General features: G+C 36.7%; 1 protein-coding gene and 1 long non-coding RNA gene across 2 annotated transcripts; one reads left to right on the top strand and one right to left on the bottom strand.

Annotated features, from left to right (window-relative positions):
- Window positions 1-2,643, top strand: LOC110917948. Its single transcript, XR_002580964.1, has 3 exons — window positions 1-125; window positions 902-986; window positions 2,507-2,643. It is a non-coding gene; the product is annotated as an uncharacterized LOC110917948 (long non-coding RNA).
- A 12,220-nt stretch (window positions 2,644-14,863) lies between these two features.
- Window positions 14,864-15,639, bottom strand: LOC110917525 (ethylene-responsive transcription factor ERF010). The gene has a single exon (XM_022162060.2). The coding sequence runs from the start codon at window positions 15,518-15,520 to the stop codon at window positions 15,068-15,070; it is 453 nt and encodes a 150-aa protein (XP_022017752.1). The 5' UTR covers window positions 15,521-15,639; the 3' UTR covers window positions 14,864-15,067.
- Window positions 15,640-25,360: the final 9,721 nt, after the last annotated feature.

Below are 25,360 nucleotides of genomic sequence, written 5' to 3'. Positions count from 1 at the left end.
GTCAGGAGCAAGGGAAACCCTTCTCCTTTAATTCCATACAAGAACTCAAGAATTGAAGCTGAATTAGAGAAGAGATCGAATGCATGAGGCTAGATATAGTTTAATCTAAGTGTATTGATCAAAAGGTGAGTTCAATTTTATGTTTTGATGCTTTTTGTTAAGTGGGTTTTGATTAATCCGTGAAAATTGTATGAATTTGAGTTTGTATGTGGGTTAATATCATTATGTAGAATGCGAATTATCTTTGAATTTGATTATATCAAAAGATTGAAGTAAAACCCACTTGTGCTAGTTACATGATAAGATTTTAGCAATTCTTAGATGATGAAACTTATGAGAAATTGAAAGATGAATGTATAAGTAGTAGAGTTTTGGTAGATGTTCTTTATGTAGGCTAAGAAGCTAATTGAAATTGGTTGAATTGATCAAGTGTGGTGTGAATGAGTAGGTTATGCATAAAGCACATGTACATAGTGCTTAAAATATTGTATGCACACCAAGTGTTCGATTAAATGCTTGAATGGTGAATTTTGTAAATTTTGAATGAATTAGGAAGTCTTGCATTGTATATGGAAAATGTAAAGTTAATAATTTGTGAAATGTGTTATGGAAAGCGAATGATGCGTGAATGTAATTGTTATGTAAATTAATGGTGTAATCTAAAAGGAGAATGGATTACGTATAGGATTGTAGTTAGAAGGTAAAAATTCGTATGCAAGAACTTATTCGTTATGAACTAACTAATTTATGTGCTGTGTATGGTAGTAATGAAACATGATGATACATATCCCATACATGTGCTAATAAACTAACGAAAGTCAAATATTGCATGATTTGAAAGCCGAACGAATGAATGTATGTAAGCTAACCGTGTTATGAATGTGACGACATGTACGGATAGGAGTCATTTCAACATGAGCACAAATATGGAAGCGACACGGGTCGAAGGTAAACACGGAAGCTTTGTGTAAATTCGGACGCACGAGGTAAGTAATTTCCCGGACTCCCTCTTTATTAGTAAAGTGATTAATTGCAAGAAAATTGTTAGTAGATATGTCGAAACATTGTTTTGATGATAATATCAAGAAAGAGTATTAAGTGAGTGATTTTACGGAATCACTTCTTAGTGTATTAAAGTATGGATGGGTGTTAGTTTAATTAAGAATGAAATTGGAATCTAGAAAGGTTTGGGTATATAGAAGTGGAGGTGTCCGCTAAGTGGACCAAACGGGTCAAAATGAGGGTTATTAAATTACGGTATGATTTGCATAAGTTATGATGACGGTATTGTAACCGGATAATGGGTTGAATTCCTTTTAAGTGCACGAACCGAGAAGCGGGGAAACGGGTTAATGGGCAAAAAGACTTGGTTTGAGTTATGACTAAAGGGAACAATTTCGTGTAAGGAAATTGTGCTAATATAGTTCAATTACGTAAAATTGATTGAAACGAATAAGTTTAACGTATACCAGGAATCGGGTTCATAAACCCCATGTACGACACTCCGGATAATGTAAAAGTTTTATAGTTATAACGTTCATGTGAGTTTTGGGCATAAAGATAGGAGTTGTTTATTAAAAACATGAACGGGTCGAATAATTCGTAATTGAATATTTAGCCGAAAGCTTATAGGTTAAGAAATTTCCTTAATCCGGATGTTATATTTTGAGTCCTTATGATAGAGGACCAATTTACGGTCATGTGGGAAGAAACGGGAGGTTAAACGGACAAGAAATGAGAAAGTTATGACCAAAATTGTAAAATTTCGTTAAGCTGAAAGTTGCAGGTCTGAACCAGGCGCAAGGTTGCGCCCCCCTGGCACAAGGTTGCGCCCCTGACTGATGTCTTCTGTATTACGCTAGAACTGGCATAAGGTTGCGCCAGATGGGTTTCTTCTTGCGCCAATGGCTGGTTCTTTCATATTTTTCGCATTCTTCAACTCCAAACTTGTGTGAAGGCTATCTAACTATGTTATATGCATTGTATAACTATATGTAAGTATGAAAGCATGTACGTATATACGTGTTTATGTTTGCATGTATGTTTTCGGGTGTATGTAAATAAATGTATGAGTATAAATATATGAAAGTATGTACGTATGTATTAAATGGGATTGAATGTACACAAAGGAATAAAGTATGTATGTATGTATGTTTGTATGTATGCATGTATGTATGTAGGTATGAAATGTGGATTAACATACATGTGTAGGTACTTATCCATGAAGTAGGATTTGTTGTGCATGAAAGAAAAGATCTTGTATATATGCTTATATATGGCTCTAACATGTTTAAATAGTCGTTACTAATGGTGTGCCTTGAGAATGGAACAATAATGCAGATACGTAAGTATTGGGCTTACAAAGATTGGACGCTTAGTGTAACGAATGAATTCAAAAGAATATTATATCGGAGTTGTATAAAATGATAGATTGCTATGTATATTTTTATGTCTTTATACTAATGAATATGATGTCACCAATTATTAACGTGTCGGGTGACCGCAGGTTAGTCGGATATTCACGACGGACTAGTGATCGAGGGTCGAGTTAAGATCAAGGATTGTACGGGGATGTGATCACATGTTGGAAACCATTTGTAATGTAATTTTCTTGATTAGGTATGAATAATGTAAAAGATTTAAATCAAGTCGATTAGAATGGTTTATTAATAAGTTGTGTGATTGTCAAGAAAAGAAATTTTATGACTCATATTTCAGCTGCGACGATTTTGGTTAAAACGTGTTGAGGGCGTTACATGGAGAAGACTAATCATCATTTTTTCACTGGTGTATTTCAATTTCTCAGCTGCTGAAAAGTCACTAAAAGCTTTTTTAATCCCATGTTCATTTTTCGGTTTAACGTAATCTACCTCCAATGAGCACCATGCATCAAACTTATAGGCTTGCACCCAGTTTTCAAAACGATTTTGCCATCCTTTAAAATCCTCGATGTACATAAGTTTAGGAGGCTTTTGAGACGTTCCCGTTTCATTTTCAATTTCAAGATTCTCGACAACTGAAACTGGAGTAGCTGGAGCAGTAGCAAATGCATTATAAAATTCCTCTTCTATGTTTCGATAACCTGTTACTTAAATTCACAAGATTAAAGCAAAATGTAAATTCACACAAAATGATATCTCAAACGAAATGACTTGGTGCGAAATGGACTATTGGTGCGAATTCAATTTTGGTGCAAATAGCCTCTTCAAGCGGAATGACACTTTCACACGAAATGCAGGTTTCAAGCGAAATGATTCTCTGGTACGAAATGAAAGTCTATTTCGTACGAAATGAAAAACTCAGTGTCTATTTCGTGCGAAATGAAGTCCAAATGGTTGATCTCGTACGAAATGAAATCCCAGATGTTGATTTCGTGCGAAATGAATTCTCTGATTCAAACGAAATTAATCATTTCGTACGAAATGCTGCTGATGTCATGCATTCGAGTATGTTTTCAAACGAAATGAACAAATTTACCAATTTTTAGATCGATTTTAAGTCCAATTCTTTCATGGATTCATTAAAACTGTGTTTTGCACGTTTTATGAGAAAATCAATCCATTTTAACCGAGAAATTTTGTTTAATTTTGAAAAGAAGGTGTAGAAGACAGAAATTTTGGTGAAATCAGGCTGATTTTGCAAGAACTCTTCCTCCTGAGCTCTGATACCACTTGTAGGATCGAGAATCGATCTAAACGAGTCTATCAGAAAAGTTCTAATCCATATCAAAGGCGGAATTCAATGATATAGACTTGGAAACAGCTTGATTCACTTTTCAATTGTCTTGTTAATTGATTTAACACTATTATAGATCAAATGACACGTCGGCAGCACTTCGGTACCGGAATCAGAAATCCTTACAAATGAAATCTCAAGCTAGGTATTTATAGACAAGTGATTTCGCACGGAATAGGCAAATGGCATTTCGTGCGAAATGGCTGATTGCCATTTCGTACGAAATAGCTAGTTGTCATTTCGTGCGAAATGAACTCTCAACTCTCAAAACCTTAATTTCTCGTACTTTGAGCTCAGATCTATCATTCCTATTACAAGACTCGATACAAGACGAAGTCGACAGACATATGCAGCAACACTTATTTTCAAGGATTTAACCATGCCTTTCAGAATCATTCGAAAAGTGAATGTTCCGAACTATAATCCCTCTACAAGGGGTCATACTCTTGAAACGGATTTGCGTGTCCGTTACACGACCTACGCTTAATACATAACCAGTCAAAAGTGATGGCTATTAGTTTCTATGTTTGTAACACAACTTGTTTTGACCCGTTTGGGTGCCGAATGGGTATCCCCATTGCTAGACACATCCAAACTCTATTTCTAACTCATGTTTTGACCGTTTTACTTGTCTAATGCACTTTGTCACTTTCGTGACTTAACGGTTTTTCTTGTTTACCAAATTTCAATATAACAACGTAAAACCAACAATTAAACATAATGTAGCAAAACTATAAGTCGCGTACCTTCAAAGTGTGCCCTTCAAGCGTGTATCATCAATTTAGAACTCTTTCATAATCCATAATGGACAATTCATTATGATATTCAAATCTGCGTTTTTATTCGATTCTAAACATTTTATTCCTCACTTAGGCGTTTTAACAAACACCTAGCTGGTCAAATCCTTACATAATCATTACTAGGTTCTTGGCATGTTAGTTTCACCTACATTTACTTCGATTAGGCGATTTGTACTAACTTTCAACCTCAATAATACCGAATTTTAACACATGAATTCAGTTTTCACTAGAATAGTATTCACAATCCTAGTGTTTATCTAGTTTCTACTAACTCAATAGTCACCTACAATGGTGATTAAAATCTCTAGAATTATCATACTAAATTTCTACAAGAATTCATCGAGGGTTTTATCCCTAAACATCATATTGCTTCTAATTTCATCCATGCATCAAGTAATCAAGCTAAATTTTCGTTTTTCACATTTAACCTAAAATTCAAGATGCAACAAAATACCACAATTTTGCATACCTTTTGATCCTTGCAACAAGGTGATCACTACGTTCGAAACTTGATTTAGAGCAGATTAGAGGCTTCAATTTGTGAATTTTGTGAGAATTTTACGGTTTGAAGGAAACCCCTGGTCGCCCTCCTTTTCTGATCGATCCCAACACACCCGCATGTGTGTGTTTGGTGAGTTATTTCTTATTTGATCATTTAAGTTTTAGTTTTTATTAATTTGGTCCCTCTACTTTTGTTTAACTTATAGTTTGGTTGTTTTAACCCTATTATAGGTTACTTGAAGACTTGTAGTTAACTAGGTCATAAATTCCTAGTTAGTTAATTCTTGTTTATTTTATACTTTATAATTCTAATATAAAGTTTTATATTTTCGGGGTGTTACACAATCCTAGGAAATTTCTAACCTCAAGTGGTGACTCAGGGGTTTTCCATTTAGTAATTGCCTCAATCTTTGTGGGATCCACATGAATTCCTTCATGATTGACTAACTGCGCAAGAAACGGTACTTCTTCTAACCAAAATTCACATTTTGAAAATTTAGCATAAAGCTTTTCTTTTCTTAGCAAATTCAGAAGGGCATGCAGATGCGCTGCATGTTCCTCTTTACTCTTAGAGTAAATGAGAATATCATCTATAAAGACAATTATGAATTTATCCAAATATGGCTTACATATTCGGTTCATGTCCATAAATACGGCTGGGGCATTGGTTAAACCAAATGGCATGACAGTAAATTCATAATGGCCATACCTTGTTCTAAATGCGGTCTTAGGTATGTCCTCTTCCTGTACCTTTAATTGATGATATCCTGAGCGTAAATCGATCTTAGAGAAAAATCGAGCTCCTTGCAATTGATCAAACAGACCATCGATTCTTGGTAATGGGTACCGATTTTTAATCGTGACTCTATTCAATTCACGGTAATCAATGCACATACGCATTGACTCGTCTTTCTTTTTGACGAATAAGATCGGTGCTCCCCATGGCGATGAACTTGGCTGTTTGAATCATTTCTCCAACAGTTCGTCTAACTGTTTCTTTAACTCTTGCATTTCTGCCGGTGCTAAATGGTAGGGTGCTTTGGCAATTGGTGTTGTCCCTGGTAACAGATGAATTCTAAATTCAACTTCCCTGTCCGGCGGTAGTCCTGGTAATTCTTCTGGAAACACATCTGGAAACTGAGATACTATGGGAATATCTTTCAGTTCTTTTCCTTTAGTGTTAATGATTATGGAAATCAAATACACTAATGATCCTTTCCTTACATAACTGGCTGTTTTCATCACAGAGATGAATTTCGTAGATCTAGATGGCTTATCTCCTTTAATTGTGATCTTTTCACCCTTTGGTGAATTTACTTGGATTGACTTTTGATCACATAAAATACTGGCTTTATTGGCTACTAACCAATCCATTCCTAACACAACATCAAATCCTACCAGATTCATTGGATAAAGTTTTGCAATAAACTTTTGATTTAGAAATTCTATTCTTGCTCCCTGCAAGATTTCAGCGATCTTAATGGTTTCCCCATTTGTTGTTTCTACTAGAAATTCTTGTTGAAGTTTAGTTAATGGTTGATTGAGAAGTTTGCAAAAAGGAAGTATTAATAAAACTTTGGTTCACACCAGAGTCAAATAATACTTTAGAAAAAACATCATTAACTAAGAACGTACCGGCGATCACGTCCGGGATCATCTTTGCTTCTTCTGCAGTCAGAACAAATGCTCTAGTATTTTTAGTAGTCTTGTTGTTTGTGGCCGGAGCTAGCTGTGGACAGTTTGGCTTGATATGACCTTGTTCTCCACAGTTGTAGCATACCCTGTTGTTAGGTTTCTTCCTGTAGTCTTCTTCTTTGTGTCCCGGTATTTTGCAGAAGTTGCAGTAAGTGGAGCATTTTCCTGAATGCTTTTTCTTGCAGGCCTTACAGTAAGGTGCAGAGGTAGAAGCTATATTTTTCCCACAGTTGGAATTTCCATAGCGAAATTCTTGGGTAAGCCTTTGAGCTAGGTTCCTCCTCTGATCCTCCTCTCGTGTACGCACTAATTCATCAATCAAGGTATTTGCTAATTTTACTGCTTCTTCTATAGTTTGTGGTCTAGCTTCCTTGACTACATGCCTAATCTCACTGATTAATCCCCAGATGTAACGAGAGATTAATACAGGTTCTAGTGATGCAAGGGTTGGCACTATTCTAGCATATTCGAAGAATGTAGTAGTGTAACCTTTACTATCCACTCCAGTCATTCTAAGGTTTAAGAACTTATTTGCTATCTGTTCCTTTTCATTAGGAGGACATAATTTCCTTTCCACCATATCCTTAAACTCATTCCATTCCATATTGTAGACTCGGTCACTTCCCCTAGATTGGAGGATAGTGTTCCACCATTCTAAAGCTGAGTTCTTAAACAGATTAGAGGCAAACATTGTCTTATCCTCTTCTTCGCACTTGCTTATTTTTAAGAATGCCTCAGTCTTTTCTATCCAGCGTAGAGCTGCAATGGCTTCTTCATTGCTTGAGAATTATGTTGGTTTACAGGACCAGAATTCCTTGTAAGAACAACCATAAGATATGGTTCTTCTTCTTTTTGGAATGGGCACTTGACGTATTGGTCCATTGTTTACGCTGTGTTCAGGTTGAGTAGGTGGTCGTTTACTGCCATTATTACTTTTATTATCCGCTTCCTTAACCGTTTTAATAATATATGGCATTGCGTCTATAATCCCTTGTGCCACTATGTGTTGGATGACACTATTATCCACTTGGTTTCCATTATTATTGTTATTCTGATTATCGTTATTCTGGTTTTCCTGGTTCACTTCGTTGTCCATCTGAATTTTAAACATTACCACGTATTAATATCAAAAGACAATATCCAATACAAACAATCACATCACAAGCATATTGATCCAAAATCGTTGTCATTGCGACTTTTACTCTATTTTATATATTTTGCGTCTAGTACAAACTGGAACTGAAATCTAAAATTACAATACTAGTATGCATCCGTAGTTATTTATCTATATATTAAAAAAAATTTCAAACAGACACACATATATATTTTATTATTATTATTATTATTACTATTACTACTATCCCTGATAGGGGTTCATCCAGAATTGCATATTGCGCTCGCCATATTTCCAGACGAGTCGTTCCCCTATCTGCCTCATCATTTCACTTCCTTCTAAAATCTCCTCACCAAAGGTTCGGAGTTCTTGCACATTTTCAGTGCTCATGGGGGTGCGGGTGCTGGTATCGGGTCTGGGAATTGGGGCATGGGTTCTTCGTAAGGGTAAGGGTTCTCTAGAATTTCCCTGATGTATTGATCATTATCATAATATGGGTCTAGAGGGTCCAGGTCTGGGTAGGTTGCTATTGGGTTTTGTATGGGTTCCTCTGGTGGATACAGGGCTGAATACGACCTATTGTCATCAAACCATGGGTCATAGTCTGGGGGATGGGGTGCTGGTACTCTAGGAATCTCAGCTGTGTCAAAAGCAGGCATTGGGATTTGGTTTTCTGGGTTGGCTTCAATTTCCATAGGTTGTGTGGGAAACAGTGGTGACGGATGGGGTGCTATGAGTTGTTCTAGATTCGGGTCGGCGACTGTGGTTGCTAGTATGTGGAAGTTTGCCAGTCTCCTATTGATCATATCCTGAGAGTTCATTTCTCTATTCGCAGCTGCTAAGGCTCTCTGCTGCTGTAACTTTTTCATCCTTTTTCTACGTTTGTGAGCTCCTCTGCTGAACCATCCTCTCTTCTTGGGAGGGAATGGATTTTCAGATTGTGCTTTGAACACGAATATCCCATCTTCGATATCAGCCGAATACCCCGAGGGGTTAGGCTGTGAAGAGGTGCCTTCGTCCCTAGGTGAGCTGGACAACTGACAGTAAGCGTCTGAAGGTCCTTGGTCGCTCATACTGTAAACTAACAAATTGTCAAATAACACAAAACAATAATATACAGATATGCATGTAATTCCGTAGATTATTTCCTAACATAAAGAATAAAATTTTGGTGTCAGCAGAACACTTCTGTGGCAAAATCAGTCGCTTAGCTCTGATACCACCTTCTGTCGCAACCCCCGTCCCCTTAATTATCCGGGAACGCACTGCCGCGAGATCAGATTCAGTGGTATCGGTGTTTATCAATTTTGGCAGCAGAAATTTTATCAGGACCATAGTTAGGAAATATTTTATCAAAGTAAAACACCACATTTTCTATTAATAAATATATTGGGATAAACCCAAGTTTTATTACAAACTGATTTATATGGATAACCATATTTTATTGAAATAAAACATCTTCTTTATTTAGGTAACTTTTATAGCCACTTTTTCCAAGCCTTTAGTGCTGTCCAGCTGGCTTCTATTTGGCTTTCACATTTTGTTACCTGAAACGCGTTTAAAAATATTTTGTCAGTGGGAAATACTGGTGAGTGAATCCCAATTTAATCAATAAGAGTTTTATCAATTTCACAGTATTGAAAGCGATTATAATGTTTATATCTACACAATTACTCATTCAGTACTGTCAATCCTGACTGGTGGGTCATATTACACATTGGCTAACTCTTTGTCCAATGGTAGGGGGTATTCCACGGTCCTCCCAACCGCTGGAGTGATCACACTCCACAAGCTAGCTTAGCCTCATAGCTGCTTGGGGCTGAATACCCAACCGAGAACGAAGAGCTTGGCCGTGGGGATGCGAACACCAAGATTCGAACCCGGGACCTCTAGGGAGAGGGTGGGTGAGGCTGGCCAACTGGGTTACCCCAGAAGGTTCTCTTTGTCCAATGGTAACGTGTTCCACATTTTGTATACAAAACCCCAACATACCGGCAGTAATTGAAGAATTACAAAGACTCAATCACTGCTAATCACATTGTGAAATATATAAGGTTTTGTAAAAATAGTTTACAAAAAGGAGATTACTCACTTTTCTAATTTAGGGTTTTCCTTTGTGATTATCTATTAATTACACAATGCACACGTGTTAGTATAATAACCCAATATTTACATTAGTTATACCCTCCCCGAGACAGAACTCCAACGACTACGTCGGGCAGAACCTCGACAGCCGTTACGGAGCACTTGATCAATCGGGCAGCGTATCTAATACGTAACCGGGGGTTAAAATACTTACAAGGAGTCAGAACTTCGTTAATTAGGGGGTATAATGTCCGGGAATTATGTATACTATAGAGAAATTGAGAGAGAATTCGAAAAGTTTGAGCGAGTTGGGACTGAGGCTGATCGAAGGTATTTATAGGGCTGATCAGACCGTTTCTCGCGCCCCGCGTAAGTCGAAGGGTTAGCCTTCGCGGCCCGCGAGCTAGGGGTGTAGGTTTTAGCTTTGTTGATTCGTTGAACTAGGTTTGACACGAGTGGTGACATGTGGCAGCCTGGGGGCTCGCCCTAGTGACCAGCTGTCGCGGCCCGCGTAAGAAGAAGAGCAAGTCTTCGCGGCCCGCGAGAGACTTTAAAATTTGATTTTAATTTAACTTTTAATGATATAAAGGTATTTGGGACCGGTTTTCGTATACGGGGTGTATTTTAGGACGTATAGGGATACTCTAAATATATTAGGGGTGTCGGAAATATTTTAGGAGGGTTGTTATACGTTAGTAGATTGAAGTCCCACTTACCGGGTTGCTTTCAAACGTAATCGGAGAAATCAGGCCCGCTTTGCTTAGTTTCTTGAAAGTGGATTTTCTAAAAACCCTAAAAGATGAATAATGGATTCACACAAATAAAAAATACACTATCTGTTAGTGTTTGGAATCATCGTAGCTTTAGAATATTAAAGATAGAGAGAAAAAACGGGTTGCTTCCAATCCAGATCTATGGTTCCTTGAGAGTGAAAAGGCAAAAAATGTTGAAGACAACGAAGAAGCCTTGAGATGGGAAATCAGGAATCACCTTATGAGGAAAATTGTGAGGCTGAATGATTGACGTTGAAGATTTAGGGTTTTCTTCAGCGAAAAATAAAAAGAGACGCGAATGAGAGTTTGGGCGGGAAAATGAAATAATTGCAACTTTATAATAGATAGGGGGAAATGGGCTCCTCGATCAATCCTGCGATGTCATGTCAATTGTTAACCCAAGTACCTTAAAAACACAAAACACTGGCGGCGCCTACCCACAAGTACACAAGAACCATAGACACCACTCTTTTACTCCACCCACCAATCACACACACCCTAAACCTTAAACTCTCCAACATCCTAACCCTCAACCCCTTACGCTAACGGCAAACTTAACCCAGACAAAGTATCCTTAACGCCTACGCTAGAGGGTGGCGGCAGTGTTATCCCATGGGTTCGAAGCCGCATCTCCTACCCGCTTCAGTGTTCCGTCCCCCTAACTAGCCAGAGTTTCTTATCAATGATTGGATAGTACTAGTTTATTTAAGTTTGTCAGTAGTCATGACAGAAGTTGCAGGCTTACGTTTTATAATATTCTAGTGTTTAGTTACTTATTTATGTTTTTGTTTTTTGTTAAATATAATTAATAACAGTTTCGTTAAGTAGTTGAAATGGAATTTGCTTTCTCAACCTACATAACCATTCGTTCAACAAACTACAAGCTTTTTGTTTGGTAATTAACATATTTTTATCCATTTGAAAATAGTCTAGTGAATGGTATTGATAAGTTAGAATGTAAGATAGTAGAAAAGGAGGTCTAATTCCTAAGTGTACAAATTTAGTGGTTCAAAAAAAAAGTAACTATACTATTTTATATAATAAAACAATAAACACAAAATAAAATAAAAATGCGAAAAAAAGAGGTTGATAAAAGGCAAACTAAACTAAAGGAGTAAACTGCCATTTTGGTCCCTATGGTTTAAACACTTTTGCCATTTTAGTCCAAGTCTCAAACTTTTTAAATTTGGGTACCCGTGGTTTACTTTTATTGGCATTTTGGACTAAAATGACAATAAAAGTGAAACCACAGATAACCAGATTTAAAAAGTTTGAGATTTGAACTAAAATGACAAAAGTGCCTAAACCACATGGACCAAAATTGCAGTTTACTCAAACTAAAGTTTTAAAATGTATCCATATATAATTACATAGATGCCATTGTATAATCGACTAACCCATATGACAGAGAGTTGCGAGTGTCTTAGATGTGAGGTTTTCGGTTCATTTCTAGGCAATCAATAGATTTTAATGTAAGTTAGGAGCGAGTATGAAGAAAGTAACATTCTCCGTTCAAATCTTTTTTTACCTAGACGCTAGTGGTATGAGGTTGATCAATATAGAACTTAATGTAGAAAAGCTAAAAAGAAGAAGAACAACTTAATATCAAAAGCATAGATGGTAATCTTCTTTCAATCAAATACCTAAATAAATAGAGTATGCAATTACAATAAACACCATACATAATGACTCTTGAACTAAAGACAATAATATTAAAGCCTAGATAAATTACGTAACATATATTTACTCTCTACAAAAGTGACATGTCTTTAAAATTTTGTAAGTACAAAGTTTGGTAATATCTAAGTGTAAAAAAATAAAACATAATGATGTATAAGTAAAATCCTATTATATAATTATATATTATATTATATATTATATAAATTTTGTTGACGAAAAACGATGAATAGTAACTTTATTTTTATAATAATATATGTTTTTTGTTTTTCTTTTATTTAAAATATTATAATAGTTTATTATTATATTTACTTTTAATACATATTTTTAATTTTTTTCCTTTTTTAAAACTATATATTTCCTATACCATTTTTTAATAATTCTTTTTTCTTTATTTAGAACATATATTAATTTATCGATTAATTTGATACATGTTTAATAATTTACGTTTATAGTTTTTTTCTAAAAACTTCAATACGTAGTTGTGCTTAATTCTTCCTCGACATTCTGTTATAAGTTTTGTTAAAACAAAGTTGTATTCTAAATAAAGTATTTTTTGGTATCCGTTGACGATGAACGATAAATAGTAATTTTATTTTTATAACAATATATAGTTTTTTTCTTTTATTTAATATATTATAATAGTTTCTTATTATATTTACTTTTAATAACATATTTTTAATTTTTTCCCTTTTTTAAAAACCATATATTTCCTATACCATTTTTTAAATAATTCTTTTTTTTTCTTTTTTAAACCATATATTAATTTATCGATAAATTTGATACTTCTTTAATAATTTACGTTTATAACTTTTTTATAAAAACTTAAGTACGTAGTTGTGCTTGATATTTTCCCCAATATTCTGTTATAACTTTTGTTAAAAACGAAGTTGTACTCTAAATAAGGTATTTATCTGGTATCATAAAACGATACGATGATAAATTAAGCCGTTCTAATGGATTGACTTTCTAAACAACATGCTTTATTTTTAAATCACGTTTGTTTTACATTACTATTTGCTCGCGACCTAAAAAAACTGGTATAAATAAATATAGAAACGAAAAGATCAAATAAAAATGATTAAAACATTGATAAAATTGTAACTGACAGAAGTCAAATATAGCTGGAAGACCCGTGAATAGTTTTAATTTATTTAGAAAAATTTCACCAAGCTTTTTAATCCCTGATAATGTTGATACACATTCATTCATTTTCTAAAAGTTATATCATACAATCCAATCCATTTCTTTTCTAATTTAAGTGTGTCTAAATGATTTTTCTTAAAATGTCTTATATTTGCTGAATATAAAGATGCGTTTGGAACTGTCAAAACAATGTATCTAAATACTACAATGATCGTCTAATTTTTTCATGGTCTCATGAATGAATTGACCGTTTGGTTCTAGTGATACATGTGTCAAAACACGTGAATAGAAGCAACTATTTTTTCCTTTAAACTCGCGCATGTACAAATGTCACATCTTTAATCCTTCTTACTCGCTCACTTCGTGCTTGTGTGTATAAAGGGGTATCAATATGCAAAGCGTATGAAGGATATCAACACAACATTTGGTGACTTTACGGGTGAGGGTACTTGCACCCATATTTAAACAAGCGGTTTTAAACTTGGTTGGACGCATACTTGTAACTAGTTCATTCTTATATTAGACATTTTAACCTTAGATGTATCATTCTAAAGTTAACGCTTTATTGTAATTAGTTTAAACATATCGTTGTGTATTGTAATTAGTCTGGACGCTATTTTGTTATCAATGGTACATCAACATCAAGAAAAATATAGTGATACCATACACAAATTAAAATAATATATTCTTGATTCTTTGAGTACTTCTGAAAACAAAATGAAGTATATAAAAATAATAAATGTTTAGCACAGATTTCACCAATATCCCAAGTTACAACAATGCTCCTAGTGGTATGGAATTCATACTAGTATGAGCATCTGTAATTTCAAAGTTTTAAGGTCCAAATTTGCAATAAAACACAGGGATCATTCATGTAATTAACTCCAATTTTTAATGTTGATTTTGTAATTACAACGAATTCTACAATTACAACAATGGGCCCAACCTATTATAATTACACGTCCAAGATCACTTATAATCAAACAAACACGTCTACTATCACTCTAAAATACACATATATTATAACGTGTGTGTTTACTCTTTACACGTATAAATCATTTATACATTACTCCACCCTATATGTGGTATTTTATTTTTGTTAATATCCCAATAACTCTTCAAACGGAAATTACACTCAAATAGAAGATAAACAGACAAAAAGTTGTACCGCTACCCATTTTTAAATAGCAAAACCAAGTGCACCTTAATTATACATTAAACTTGCATCTATGCCAACATCTTCACCTAGTCTCGTTAAAAAAATAAACTTATCTAACAATCTTAACGAGGGTAAGAAACCAATCAAAGTATGACTGTCCATCTTAATTACAGATTACTTTTGCATCTAATTTCTTCTTGATTAATTAACCAAGTAAACCATAGCATTAGAACAACATGATGAACAAGTATAATCCTTCGGCTTATAAACTATCTTCTATCTTAAAAAATAAAAATAAAAAACATACGAAATAATAATCCCTTTATATTCCATCCATATCAACAAATTAATAATCTTGAATTCTTGATTCCTTCCCTCACCTTTAATTCTCATCTGAAGATTCTGGACTCGGGTACTCATTCAGGTCCGGGTTTATGTAAACCCGGCCTGAACATGATCCAATCGGCGGCTCGCTTGAGCCGCCGATTTGCATTTGTAGCGCGTCCACTTTACTTCCCACTTCAGTGGCTTTCTTTCTGATGGAAGCAGCAGATAGGTCATGAAGATAACCATCATCTGCAATGGAGTCAGGGAAGTTGAGCTGGGCAGAGGGCCCACGGAGGTAGAACACCGCGGTGTCGTAGGCACGAGCCGCGGCTATGGGCGAGGAATAAGAGCCGAGCCAGATACGGGAACGTTTGTTGGGTTCCCGTATCTCAGCCACCCACTTTCCCCACTTCCTCATCCTTATCCCTCGGTAGGGTTTTTCGACGTCCCGTTTCTTTCTTTTGTCAGCGCCGCTGGATGTCGGTGAGCATCCGCCGTCTCCGTCCATGTGTGACGGCTGTGCACGGCGGCGGCGTTGACTGAAACAAGCCGTTTAAGAGAGGGTTGTGAATGGTAATGTGAATGTGGAAAAGAGAGTAGAGTTTTTATATGTAAAGAAGACGTAGGCATATGATACATCCCACAACTTATATAATGTTAAATATTGCATATAGTAATTGTGTCGTTGATGGCTATCTCGAGATTTATAATTTTATATGTAGTTAAAAGGGTTTAAAGGTTTAAGTGAAAGACCTTGACTTTTAGATAGTTAGATGAATGTTAGCAATAAATGTGATGGGGATAATAAATTACATTATTAGTTTTATAATTTTTTTTAATCTTAAAATATGTTTTACAAGCCTTTGTTAATTACGGAGATAAAAACCCTATAAATCACACAAATGTAACTTATGTAAGAATATACATGAGGATGTTCGGATATGTTGTCTTAGGTAAAAAACTAAAAAAGATCGTTTATTTTAGAATACTCAAAAAATTGTTTAGTTTATCCGGCATTGTTTTAAGTGAAAACATAATCTCTCAGGTCAGCTATTATCATTATCATTATCACTCTATTAATTTACAAATTACTCCGTAGACACACATTTACTATTTATTTTAACATCCAATCAATGCTTGTCATTTACTAGAACATAGATAAAACAGATTTTTATTATAGTTAGTTTTTTTTTGAGTAAATTACAAGTTTTGTCCTTTATGTATGTCCCAAATTGCAGGCGCTGTTCTTTGTCTTTAAAATTGATGAGTTTTGTCCTTAATGTTTGCAAATCTTGCACGTTATGTCCTTTAGGCCAAACCCAGTTAGATTTTTTGGTTAAAACTGATCATGTGCAAGGCACATGAGGGTACTATTGTAATTTCACCATTTAAGGGGCTATTATGTAACTAATATATAGATTGGGACTATTTTGTAAAAATAGAAAATATATTAAATTAAAACTGCACTCTCTCTCTTCCTCCCTCACTCTCTCTCGCTCTCTTCTCTCTCTCTTCTCTCTCCATCTGCGGAGGAGATGAGATGCACCACCACCGCCGCCATACCCTTCACCTCCACCTTCACAGCCACTGTCACCACTCCCCACCAGAACCGCCGCCATCCCCTTCAACTCCTCCTCCACCAACATCACTGCCACAATCATCACCACCAAATCTAACGGAGCTCCTCGGAGACACACCACCACCGCCGGATCTGAGTAAAAGAAATAAAACCCAGCTCACTAACCGGAGCTCGTCGGAGACACACCACCACCGTCGGTTATCCGTCATCATCATCATCATCAGTTTATCATCATCACCGCCACAATCACCGCCGCAGCCGTGCTCCTCCGCCACCGGAGCTCGTCGGAGACACACCACCACCGTCGGTTTTTTATATTTTTGGTTTTGGGGATTTTTGGGGGGTTTTTGATTTGGAATTTAGGTTTTTGATTTTTGGGGAGATGGGTGTTGAAACCGTCGCAATACGTCTTGCTCGAAGAAGATTCGCTAGTACTCAGCTCCGTCACTGTTGTTGTTGTTGTTGTTGTTGTTGTTGTTGTTGTTGTTGTTGTTGTTGTTCAGCTTACGCTTGATTGAAGCTCTGGAAATGGCTTTCAAAGCGAGTAATTCGGCGTCGTTTTGTATTAAGAAGACTACGCCTTTAGCTCCTGTGCCTAAGGGTGATATAACCTTGAGGTTATCGATGTGTAGCAACAGGATTTGATCGTCGTTCATGGCGGTTAGAGGTATGAGATGGAATTTTAAGTTTTGGTTTAATTTGATGGAGTTGGAGTTATATACAGGTTTGGTGAGGTGTGGTTTTTACTTTTTTTTTCTTTATTTGGTTAGCAGTGCGGGTGGCGGTGGAGGGTGCTGGTGGCGGTGATGGGTGGTGGTGATGGAGGTTATATAGAGAGTTAAAATAATAATAATATTTTAAGTTATTTTGTTTTATTTTATTTTTTAAATACCATTAAATAAATGGGGTAAAAAGACTAAAATACCCTTGGATGATCAGTTTTAACAAAATAAATCTAACTGGGTTTGGCCTAAAGGACATAACGTGCAAGATTTGCAAACATTAAGGACAAACAATTTTAAAGACAAAGGACAGCGCCTACAATTTGGGACATACATAAAGGACAAAACTTGTAATTTACTCCTTTTTTTTTGGGTTTAGTAATTAAGAGATTTTGTTTATATATTAGCTCTCTATCTTACATCAATTATAAATTCATCACAAAATATTTTTATTTTAAATCCGACACTTTATCACTCTATTAATTTACAAATTACTCCATAGACACACATTTACTATTCATTTTAACATCCAATCAATGCTTGTCATTTACTAGAACGTAGATAAAGATAAAACAGATTTTTATTATAAGTTAGTTTTTTTTTTTGGGTTTAGTAATTAAGAGATTTTGTTTATATATTAACTCTTTATCTTACATCAATTACAAATTCATCACAAAATATTTTTATTTTAAACCGGACACTTTTTCACTTTCAACTTTGGTCTCTTGTACTTGTCTTTTACAATTTTTATCATTTAAAGTTTTGGTTTAATTTTGCGAGTTAAGACACCGCAACGTTCATGTGTGTTCAACATTTTTAAGTTTATTTGTACTCGACAAACGGCCCGTCGTTACGCACTTATCCTATTTCAACTTAGTTATTTTTTTCTATGTTTATGTTTCGGTCTAATTTTTGTGTGTTGATATGCTCCAACGAACGTACACATTTTTATGTCTACTTTAAGTTCGGTTTAACAGTCTCGCCACAAAATACAGGACCTAAATACGAGTATTATATTATAATAAATAATATATATATATATATATATATATATATATATATATCATTATCATAATATTTGATATATTTAAAAATGTAAACATATTAGTAAACTCTAGTTTATTAAAGTTTTGAATACTATAGAACATTACATCACTTATGAGAATAATTCCGATTAGTTAGACTCCACTTGATAAAATACATAACTTGATAGGTTGGCGGTGATATCATTCTTTAACATTAAGTGGAATCTAAGAGTGAAGAAATAAGGAGTATGGGTTCATATATATAATATATGATGATGTATTAAGGTGCAAAGTAGGTACAACTAAACGTCAAATTATCATGTATGATATATGACAGTTAATGTTGGGAAAATAATCAAAACAATATCATACCCCATTTGATAGCGGAAACATCGAGACATGGCACTAAGCGAAACAGATTGTCCAAAAGAATCCATAACAACTATTAATGACAATATATATTAATCGTTAACGTCCCATACCATTAACATATAAAATAAAAATAGTTATTACAGATATTGTTCTCAAAGACAAATAGACTGTTCTGACAACTCAGATTTTATTGAATGACGTTTCTAGATTACCTAACTTGATTCTTCACAGCTGACATAGCATCCTAAACACCTGTTACATACGTTAAAATAAAGTCAATACACAGAGTGTAAAGGTGAGTTCACAAGTTTAATAGCATATAGTATAGCGAAAGTGTTTACTGATGCGTGTGTAGTGTAATATATTTTTTAGATGTATAATTAAGCCCTTTTTACACTTTTAGCCAAGTTTTAAATTTATAAAACACGATATTCACTAACACTAAACACACATATGGGCAAGTGCACCCATCGTGGACGAAGTATAGTGTTGGTAAGATACCGAGGTCGTCCAAGGACACAAGAGCTTTTAATACCGGTTTATCCTCAACGTCTAATCAAATCAAAAAGTGAGAAAAATGTTTTTTTTAAACTAAGAAAATAAAAACTAACTAAATGCTGAAAAATAAAAATAAAATAAAACAGATAGACAAGATGAATCACTTGGATCCGACACGTGTATTAGTATAACCTTTGATTATTTTCGCACTTTTGCACTTGTTTAAGATATTATCTTAGTTATTGTAGTAGACCCCTCTTTTGAAGGCGACGTTACCCTCAACCCAGTAGTTTGAGTCAGCAAGGATACAATCCTAAAGGGTCGGATTATTGGAAGATAATGAATTAAGTTATTAATGCAAATTGTGGTAGGCCCCGCTTTCGGCGGTGACGTTACCCTCGGCTAAGTAGTCTGAGTCAGCAGGGATACAGTCCTAAATAGCCGGGTTATAGTATTAATAGTAGTTAACTTATGAGGGGGTCAAAGAGTTTGGATCCCCTCCATCCAATACCTATGGGCATTGAAGGAGATCCTACTAAATTTGACCCAGGTCCCAAGCAGGACCTCTAAACGCTGAACAAGGGCAAGACCCTTACCAAACCGTTCCCTTAACCCCCGACCAGGTAGCCAACATACCTCCATATAGACCGTGGAGATATGAATGGTGAAAATCTTTTATTTTATATAGACAGTAAAATAATGCCAAGACACCACGGACAAACGATAAGGAAAGATCACCTTCAACATAAGTAACTAGTTATTAAAGTCATTAATACAAAACCAAATAAAAAGTGCAAAAGATTGAAAATAAAAAGTATTATACTAAACACTTGTCTTCACCAAGTGATGTAAGAGACTTAGGCAAACATGGCCTTGATTGTCAAGAACTCTTACGATCAATCTTGGATCCCGAGACGACTCACACACTCTACGATGGACAATGGATGATGGTGGTGGATGATGGTGTTATGGTGGTGGTGGGTGGTGGATGAAGTGTGAGAGAGGTGGTGTGCCAAGGGATGAGATGGAATGAAACCAAGCACTCCTATTTATAGGCTGAACAGAAGGCTGGGCACGGCCCCGTGTCCACTGGACACGCCCCCGTGCCCGTCTGACACTCTCTCTCCTCATTAATTGTAATTCGCAATTACAATTAATGCGCCTGCTGTACTTTCACCACGCCCCCGTGCCCGCTGGACACGGCCCCGTGGTGGGCAATGGAAGCTTCTATAAGTTTGTCTTTTATGCTGCTTCTTGGGCACGGCCCCGTGCTGGCTGAGCACGGGGCGTGTTCAGACTTCTGCTTTCTCTTCTTTGCTTTGGAGGATGCCGTTGAGGGTCCGGGCAGTCTACCTTTATTCCTTTTCTTGTATTTATGCTCGAATTAGTTGTCTTTTTGCTTCTTTTGTGAATTTGAGCTCATTTCATCCTGAAAATACAAAAGGAAGACAAAAACACTCTTTTTCCAACATTAATACTTAAAAAGGGTTAGTTTTATGCCTTAATTGATGTGATTTATATGTTGCATTTTACACACATCAAATACCCCCACACTTGAACTTTTGCTTGTCCTCAAGCAAAACTCTTTAAATGTGGCTTACACTCCCAAATGAAATAGGTAGAAGAGAAAGTTTTTGGCTTGTCACGGGAATCCAAGATCTTTGTAAGTTTTATTTTTATTTATTTACAATCCTATTCGTTATGATTTATTTAGAACGTTTCACAGGATAAATTACTTATTCGGGCATAGCATGCCTTATTAAAATTCCATTTATATACAAGTTCACATACCTCACGGGGAATCACTCAACACTCGGCCGAAGGTGTATTTTTTTTAGTGAATCACACGAGAGCGGCATGGAACTTACGCCTTCCATAGGCTTGCCAAGCAATCAATCCTCCTCCTTTTTAACTTTTTACCTTTGTAAATATCAAGAGGACTTTTTGGGTGAAGGGTTAGGCTTGGGTTAAAGGTGGGTGGATGGGTTATTGGTTAGTAAAGAGGGCGAAAATCGTAAAAAGCGTCGGTTTTCGTGACACACCTTGTTTTTAGTGACTCTTTATTTTGAAGTATTTCTCCAAACAAGCTTTTATATAGCTTTTGTTTGTTTTTGACTTCATCATATTTTTTTTTTTGGAAAGTCACATAAAATAGCGATCTTACGAAAAACCGAGCTTGTTACTAAAATAAAGGGTGAAAAATAAAATAAAAAAAAGGTTTTTGGTGGGTAAAAAGGGTTTTAGGGTAATGAAATGAAAGGTTTAGGCTCAAAAGGGCTAACTAGGGGGATTTTGGGTAGGTGGTAAAAAAAATGAAAAATAATGGTGTAGAAAGAAAAATATGGTTAGTCCTAATGCCTCCATCACTTTCTTACTTGGGTTTAAGTTGGTAAGGACCGGGAATGTATCGTCGTGGCAAGTTCTAGAGTTGTAAGAACCAAGCGGCTATTCACACAAGAAACGAAAAATGAGCATTTAGTCTAAAGATGTATATTTGTATGCTCAATAAAGGCTCAAAACTCACTTTTGCGGGAATGGGTTTTTAATGTGATCAAGTATATATAATCGAATTTTTAACTAGACTTGTTATGCCGTTTCGTAGTTTTCTTATGTTGGTTCTTTGTTATCACGACGCTATCGGTTGTAAATTTGTAAAAATATAACCTTTTTAGAACTTGTTATTCCCAAATTAAACCAAGACAAGTAAAAAAAACGAAAAGTTTTTGAAAAAAAAAATTTGGGGTGTTTAGCGGTTCCAATAGAGTTTTGTGTAAGGCTTGTAATTAGGATTTGCAAAATTCAAGGTTTTAGCATCCCCCCCACACTTAAATTACACATTGTCCTCAATGTGTCCCAAAAATAAGATTTTCGGTTGATTAGAATGTGTAAAAGTGGGTTAAAAAGCAAAGATTTATGTTACTGGCAGCCTGGACACGGCCCCGTGTCCACTGGACACGGCCCCGTGGCGAACTGCCAGTAATGAAAACTTATAGAAGATGAACACGGGGGCGTGTCCATTGGACACGGCCTCGTGTCTGGCAAATAATTGCAGGTCAGTAACCAAACAGCAGATCTGGGAGATGAACACGGGGGCGTGTCGGCTGGACACGTCCCCGTGTGGACAGTCTGTGAGCCTGAAAAACAGGTTTTGTCTCCTGGTTTCTCCATTTTGGGGCTGCAAGTGCTAAGGTTTAGCACTCTAACCCTTGCATTGTACCTGTTTAATCACTCAATACCACACCAAGCAAACATAAAACATCCTAACTTACCAACGTCAATTGTCTCCAAGCATAAAGTGAAAGTAAAACGAAAATAAAAAAAACAGTTAAAGAAAGTAAATTGTTCAACAAGCGGCACGCAGGCCATAAATTGTTCGGTAGAAAAGGGTACTTAAACCTGTGGGCTCACCATCAACCCGCCCCTTATCTTTTCAAACGTCCATATCTTCACCGCTATCATCACCTCCATCCCCATGCCCCGCCATGTACTCCCAGATGCTACCGATATCATCTTGTATATCGTTGATGTTGCGCTCAATAGCTCCAACCCGGTGGTATGTGTTGTTGGCGAGGTTGTAGGTGTTCCTGGTACACATGAGGTTTTCCTGCAAAAGATCATGTAAGCTTTGAAAGTTAGGAAAACCGCCTCCTTGTGAGGAGGATTGACCCGGATCACCATGGGGTTGGTACTGGTAGTGGGGAGGTGGTGCGTGGAGAACGAGGGCCTCTTGTGGGTTCCATGCATAGCCTTGTGTCCTTTGGAAGCTCACCGTCCCGTCTTCCGCCTCATAAAGTAAGTTCATGGCTCGGCAAATATGGTAGTCAACTCGTCCCGACCATGGACTCCTTTCAAAGGACCTTGGGATTCTCGTGAAATGCTTGAAAAGACGGTACACCCATCCCCCGAAGAAGATAGGCGTAGGAGCGTCAGCAAGGCGATTGAGGTGCATGTTTCGTAACAAGAGATATGGAACATCGAGAGGCTTCTGGTTGTGGATGCAGTGAAGGACAACCAAATCTTTCAACCCTACAACGCCACTACTGTCGTGACGCTGGTTTAGCGAGTAGGTGAGGAGCCTGTGAATGTAGCGGTAAAGCGGGTCCCTCAGTTTGGTACTCTTGGTGCTACTAGGGTTGTAGATTCCTTCACCGATCTGAGCCCATGCGGCTTGACGTTCATTTACATCCAAGTCTCGTAATCCCCCGGTATTCTCCTCATTCCCCGATTCCTCTTCACCATATAGCCCTATGATATATCCAAACTGTGCCATGGAGATTGAGTACATTGTCCCTCCACATCGAAATGTGACCCCCTCATTGTCAAACGGGTCACACCTTGAGTTGAAAACGAAAGTACTGTAAAACTCCATTGTGCATTGATGCACCGACCGAAGCCGGGTGTTCAATGCAACTGCAAGTGGCCCTCTCACGATGTTGTTGAATCGGTCAAGTTGATTCACCATGGTTAACAAGTCGGTACATGCCCGCCTAGGGTACTCCTCCGGTCTTGTTTGTAGTATCTCATACCGCGCCCTAGCGTCAAGTTCGCTTGCGTTGAACCTTGTGAATTTTGACATCTGAAAGAATACATTAGAAGTTAGTATGAAACAAGGATATTTGGGGTGAAACTGCAAACAGTGGGCTGGACACGACCCCGTGTTCAGTGGACACGGCCCCGTGTCCAGGCGTCTATAACCCAAAAACTTCATTTTTCGTCCCGGTTCCGAAAACCTGAAAAATTTTTAGCCCAATAGCTGCGGTTTCCCCCGAAAATGAAACCCTAAGTGTCGTTTTTCCCAAAACAAACCATTTACCCTTCCAATTTTGTCTTTTTCGGTTCAAAAACAAGGGATTGGGGTTTTAGTGGGAAATCGAACGAATCTATCAACAATACATGTTTATTTACTTTCTACTACACTAATCTAAACTACTACTAACAGATTGCATCAAAAATTTGAAGTTCGATCCGGATGAACACGAAGAACCCTAGATTTTTCCCCAATTTTTGATGTTTTAACTACATGCAAGTAATTAATCTAACTACTAAAGATGATAGAATCATACCTTGATGTTGTTAAACGTGGTAGTGACGTCGGAAATCTGCGGAAAATCGCCCGGAACCAGAGCGTTTTCGGCGAAACGGGGCGTGTGGAATGAGGTAACTGTTGTGAAAAGAGGGTTTTATCCCTACAGTTGCCTCGACACGGCCCCGTGTCCAGCGGACACGGCCTCGTGCCGAGCAAATTTTTTTTTTTTTTTGTGCTCGTGTGCATGCCCCTTTTTCCGAAAATGGTTAGAAGACTTACCGGTTATTTTTGACGTACACTTGCCTGTTCGTAACATGTCAGGTACGATGTTGAGTTTATTCGTTAACCGTTTGAAGCGAGATCTCCTCTTCCTCATCCTCAATGGATCCTCGGTAGAGTTTTAGCCGTTGGCCATTGACCTTGAATGGTATCCCATTTCGAGTTTTAATTTCTACTGCAACGTGCGGAAAAACATGGGTGACGGAAAAAGGTCCTGACCACCCAGATTTTAGCTTACCAAGAAATAATCGAAGTCGTGAATTAAACAATAGAACCTGATCTCCTACCCGAAATTCATTAGATTTAATATATTTATCATGTAAATTTTTCATTCTTTCCTTATAAATTTCGGAGTTAGAATATGCATAATTCCTTAGCTCGTCTAATTCATTTATTTGACAAAATCGATTTTTACCTGCAGTTTCTAAATCTAAGTTCACATTTTTTATTGCCCAGTAGGCTTTGTGAGCTATTTCTACTGGCAAGTGACAACTTTTTCCATAGACAAGCTTATATGGGGTTGTGCCTATAGTGGTTTTATAAGCAGTTCGAAAAGCCCATAAAGCATCGTCTAATTTGTCGGCCCATTCTTTTTTATTTATTCCTACGGTTTTTTCAAGTATTCGTTTTAAACCTCGATTAGTCACTTCGGCTTGCCCATTTGTTTGAGGGTGATACGCTGTTGAGACCCGGTGATAAACCCCATACCTTGTTAATATTTTTTCGAGTTGATGATTGCAAAAATGGGTACCTCTATCACTTATCAAAGCCTTTGGTGTCCCGAAGCGAGAAAACAGTTTTTTCAGAAATTTTACCACTACTCTTCCATCATTTGTTGGAAGAGCCT

This window comes from Helianthus annuus, chromosome 16 (assembly GCF_002127325.2).
Source record: "Helianthus annuus cultivar XRQ/B chromosome 16, HanXRQr2.0-SUNRISE, whole genome shotgun sequence".
Taxonomy (NCBI): domain Eukaryota; kingdom Viridiplantae; phylum Streptophyta; class Magnoliopsida; order Asterales; family Asteraceae; genus Helianthus; species Helianthus annuus.
Note: the sequence above shows the minus strand (reverse complement) of the source record. Positions and strands in the feature narration are given on the sequence as shown.

Excerpts from the sequence above, each read along its gene's own strand:
- LOC110917525 (XM_022162060.2), bottom strand. The coding sequence starts at position 15,520 with ATGGACGGAGACGGCGGATGCTCACCGACATCCAGCGGCGCTGACAAA.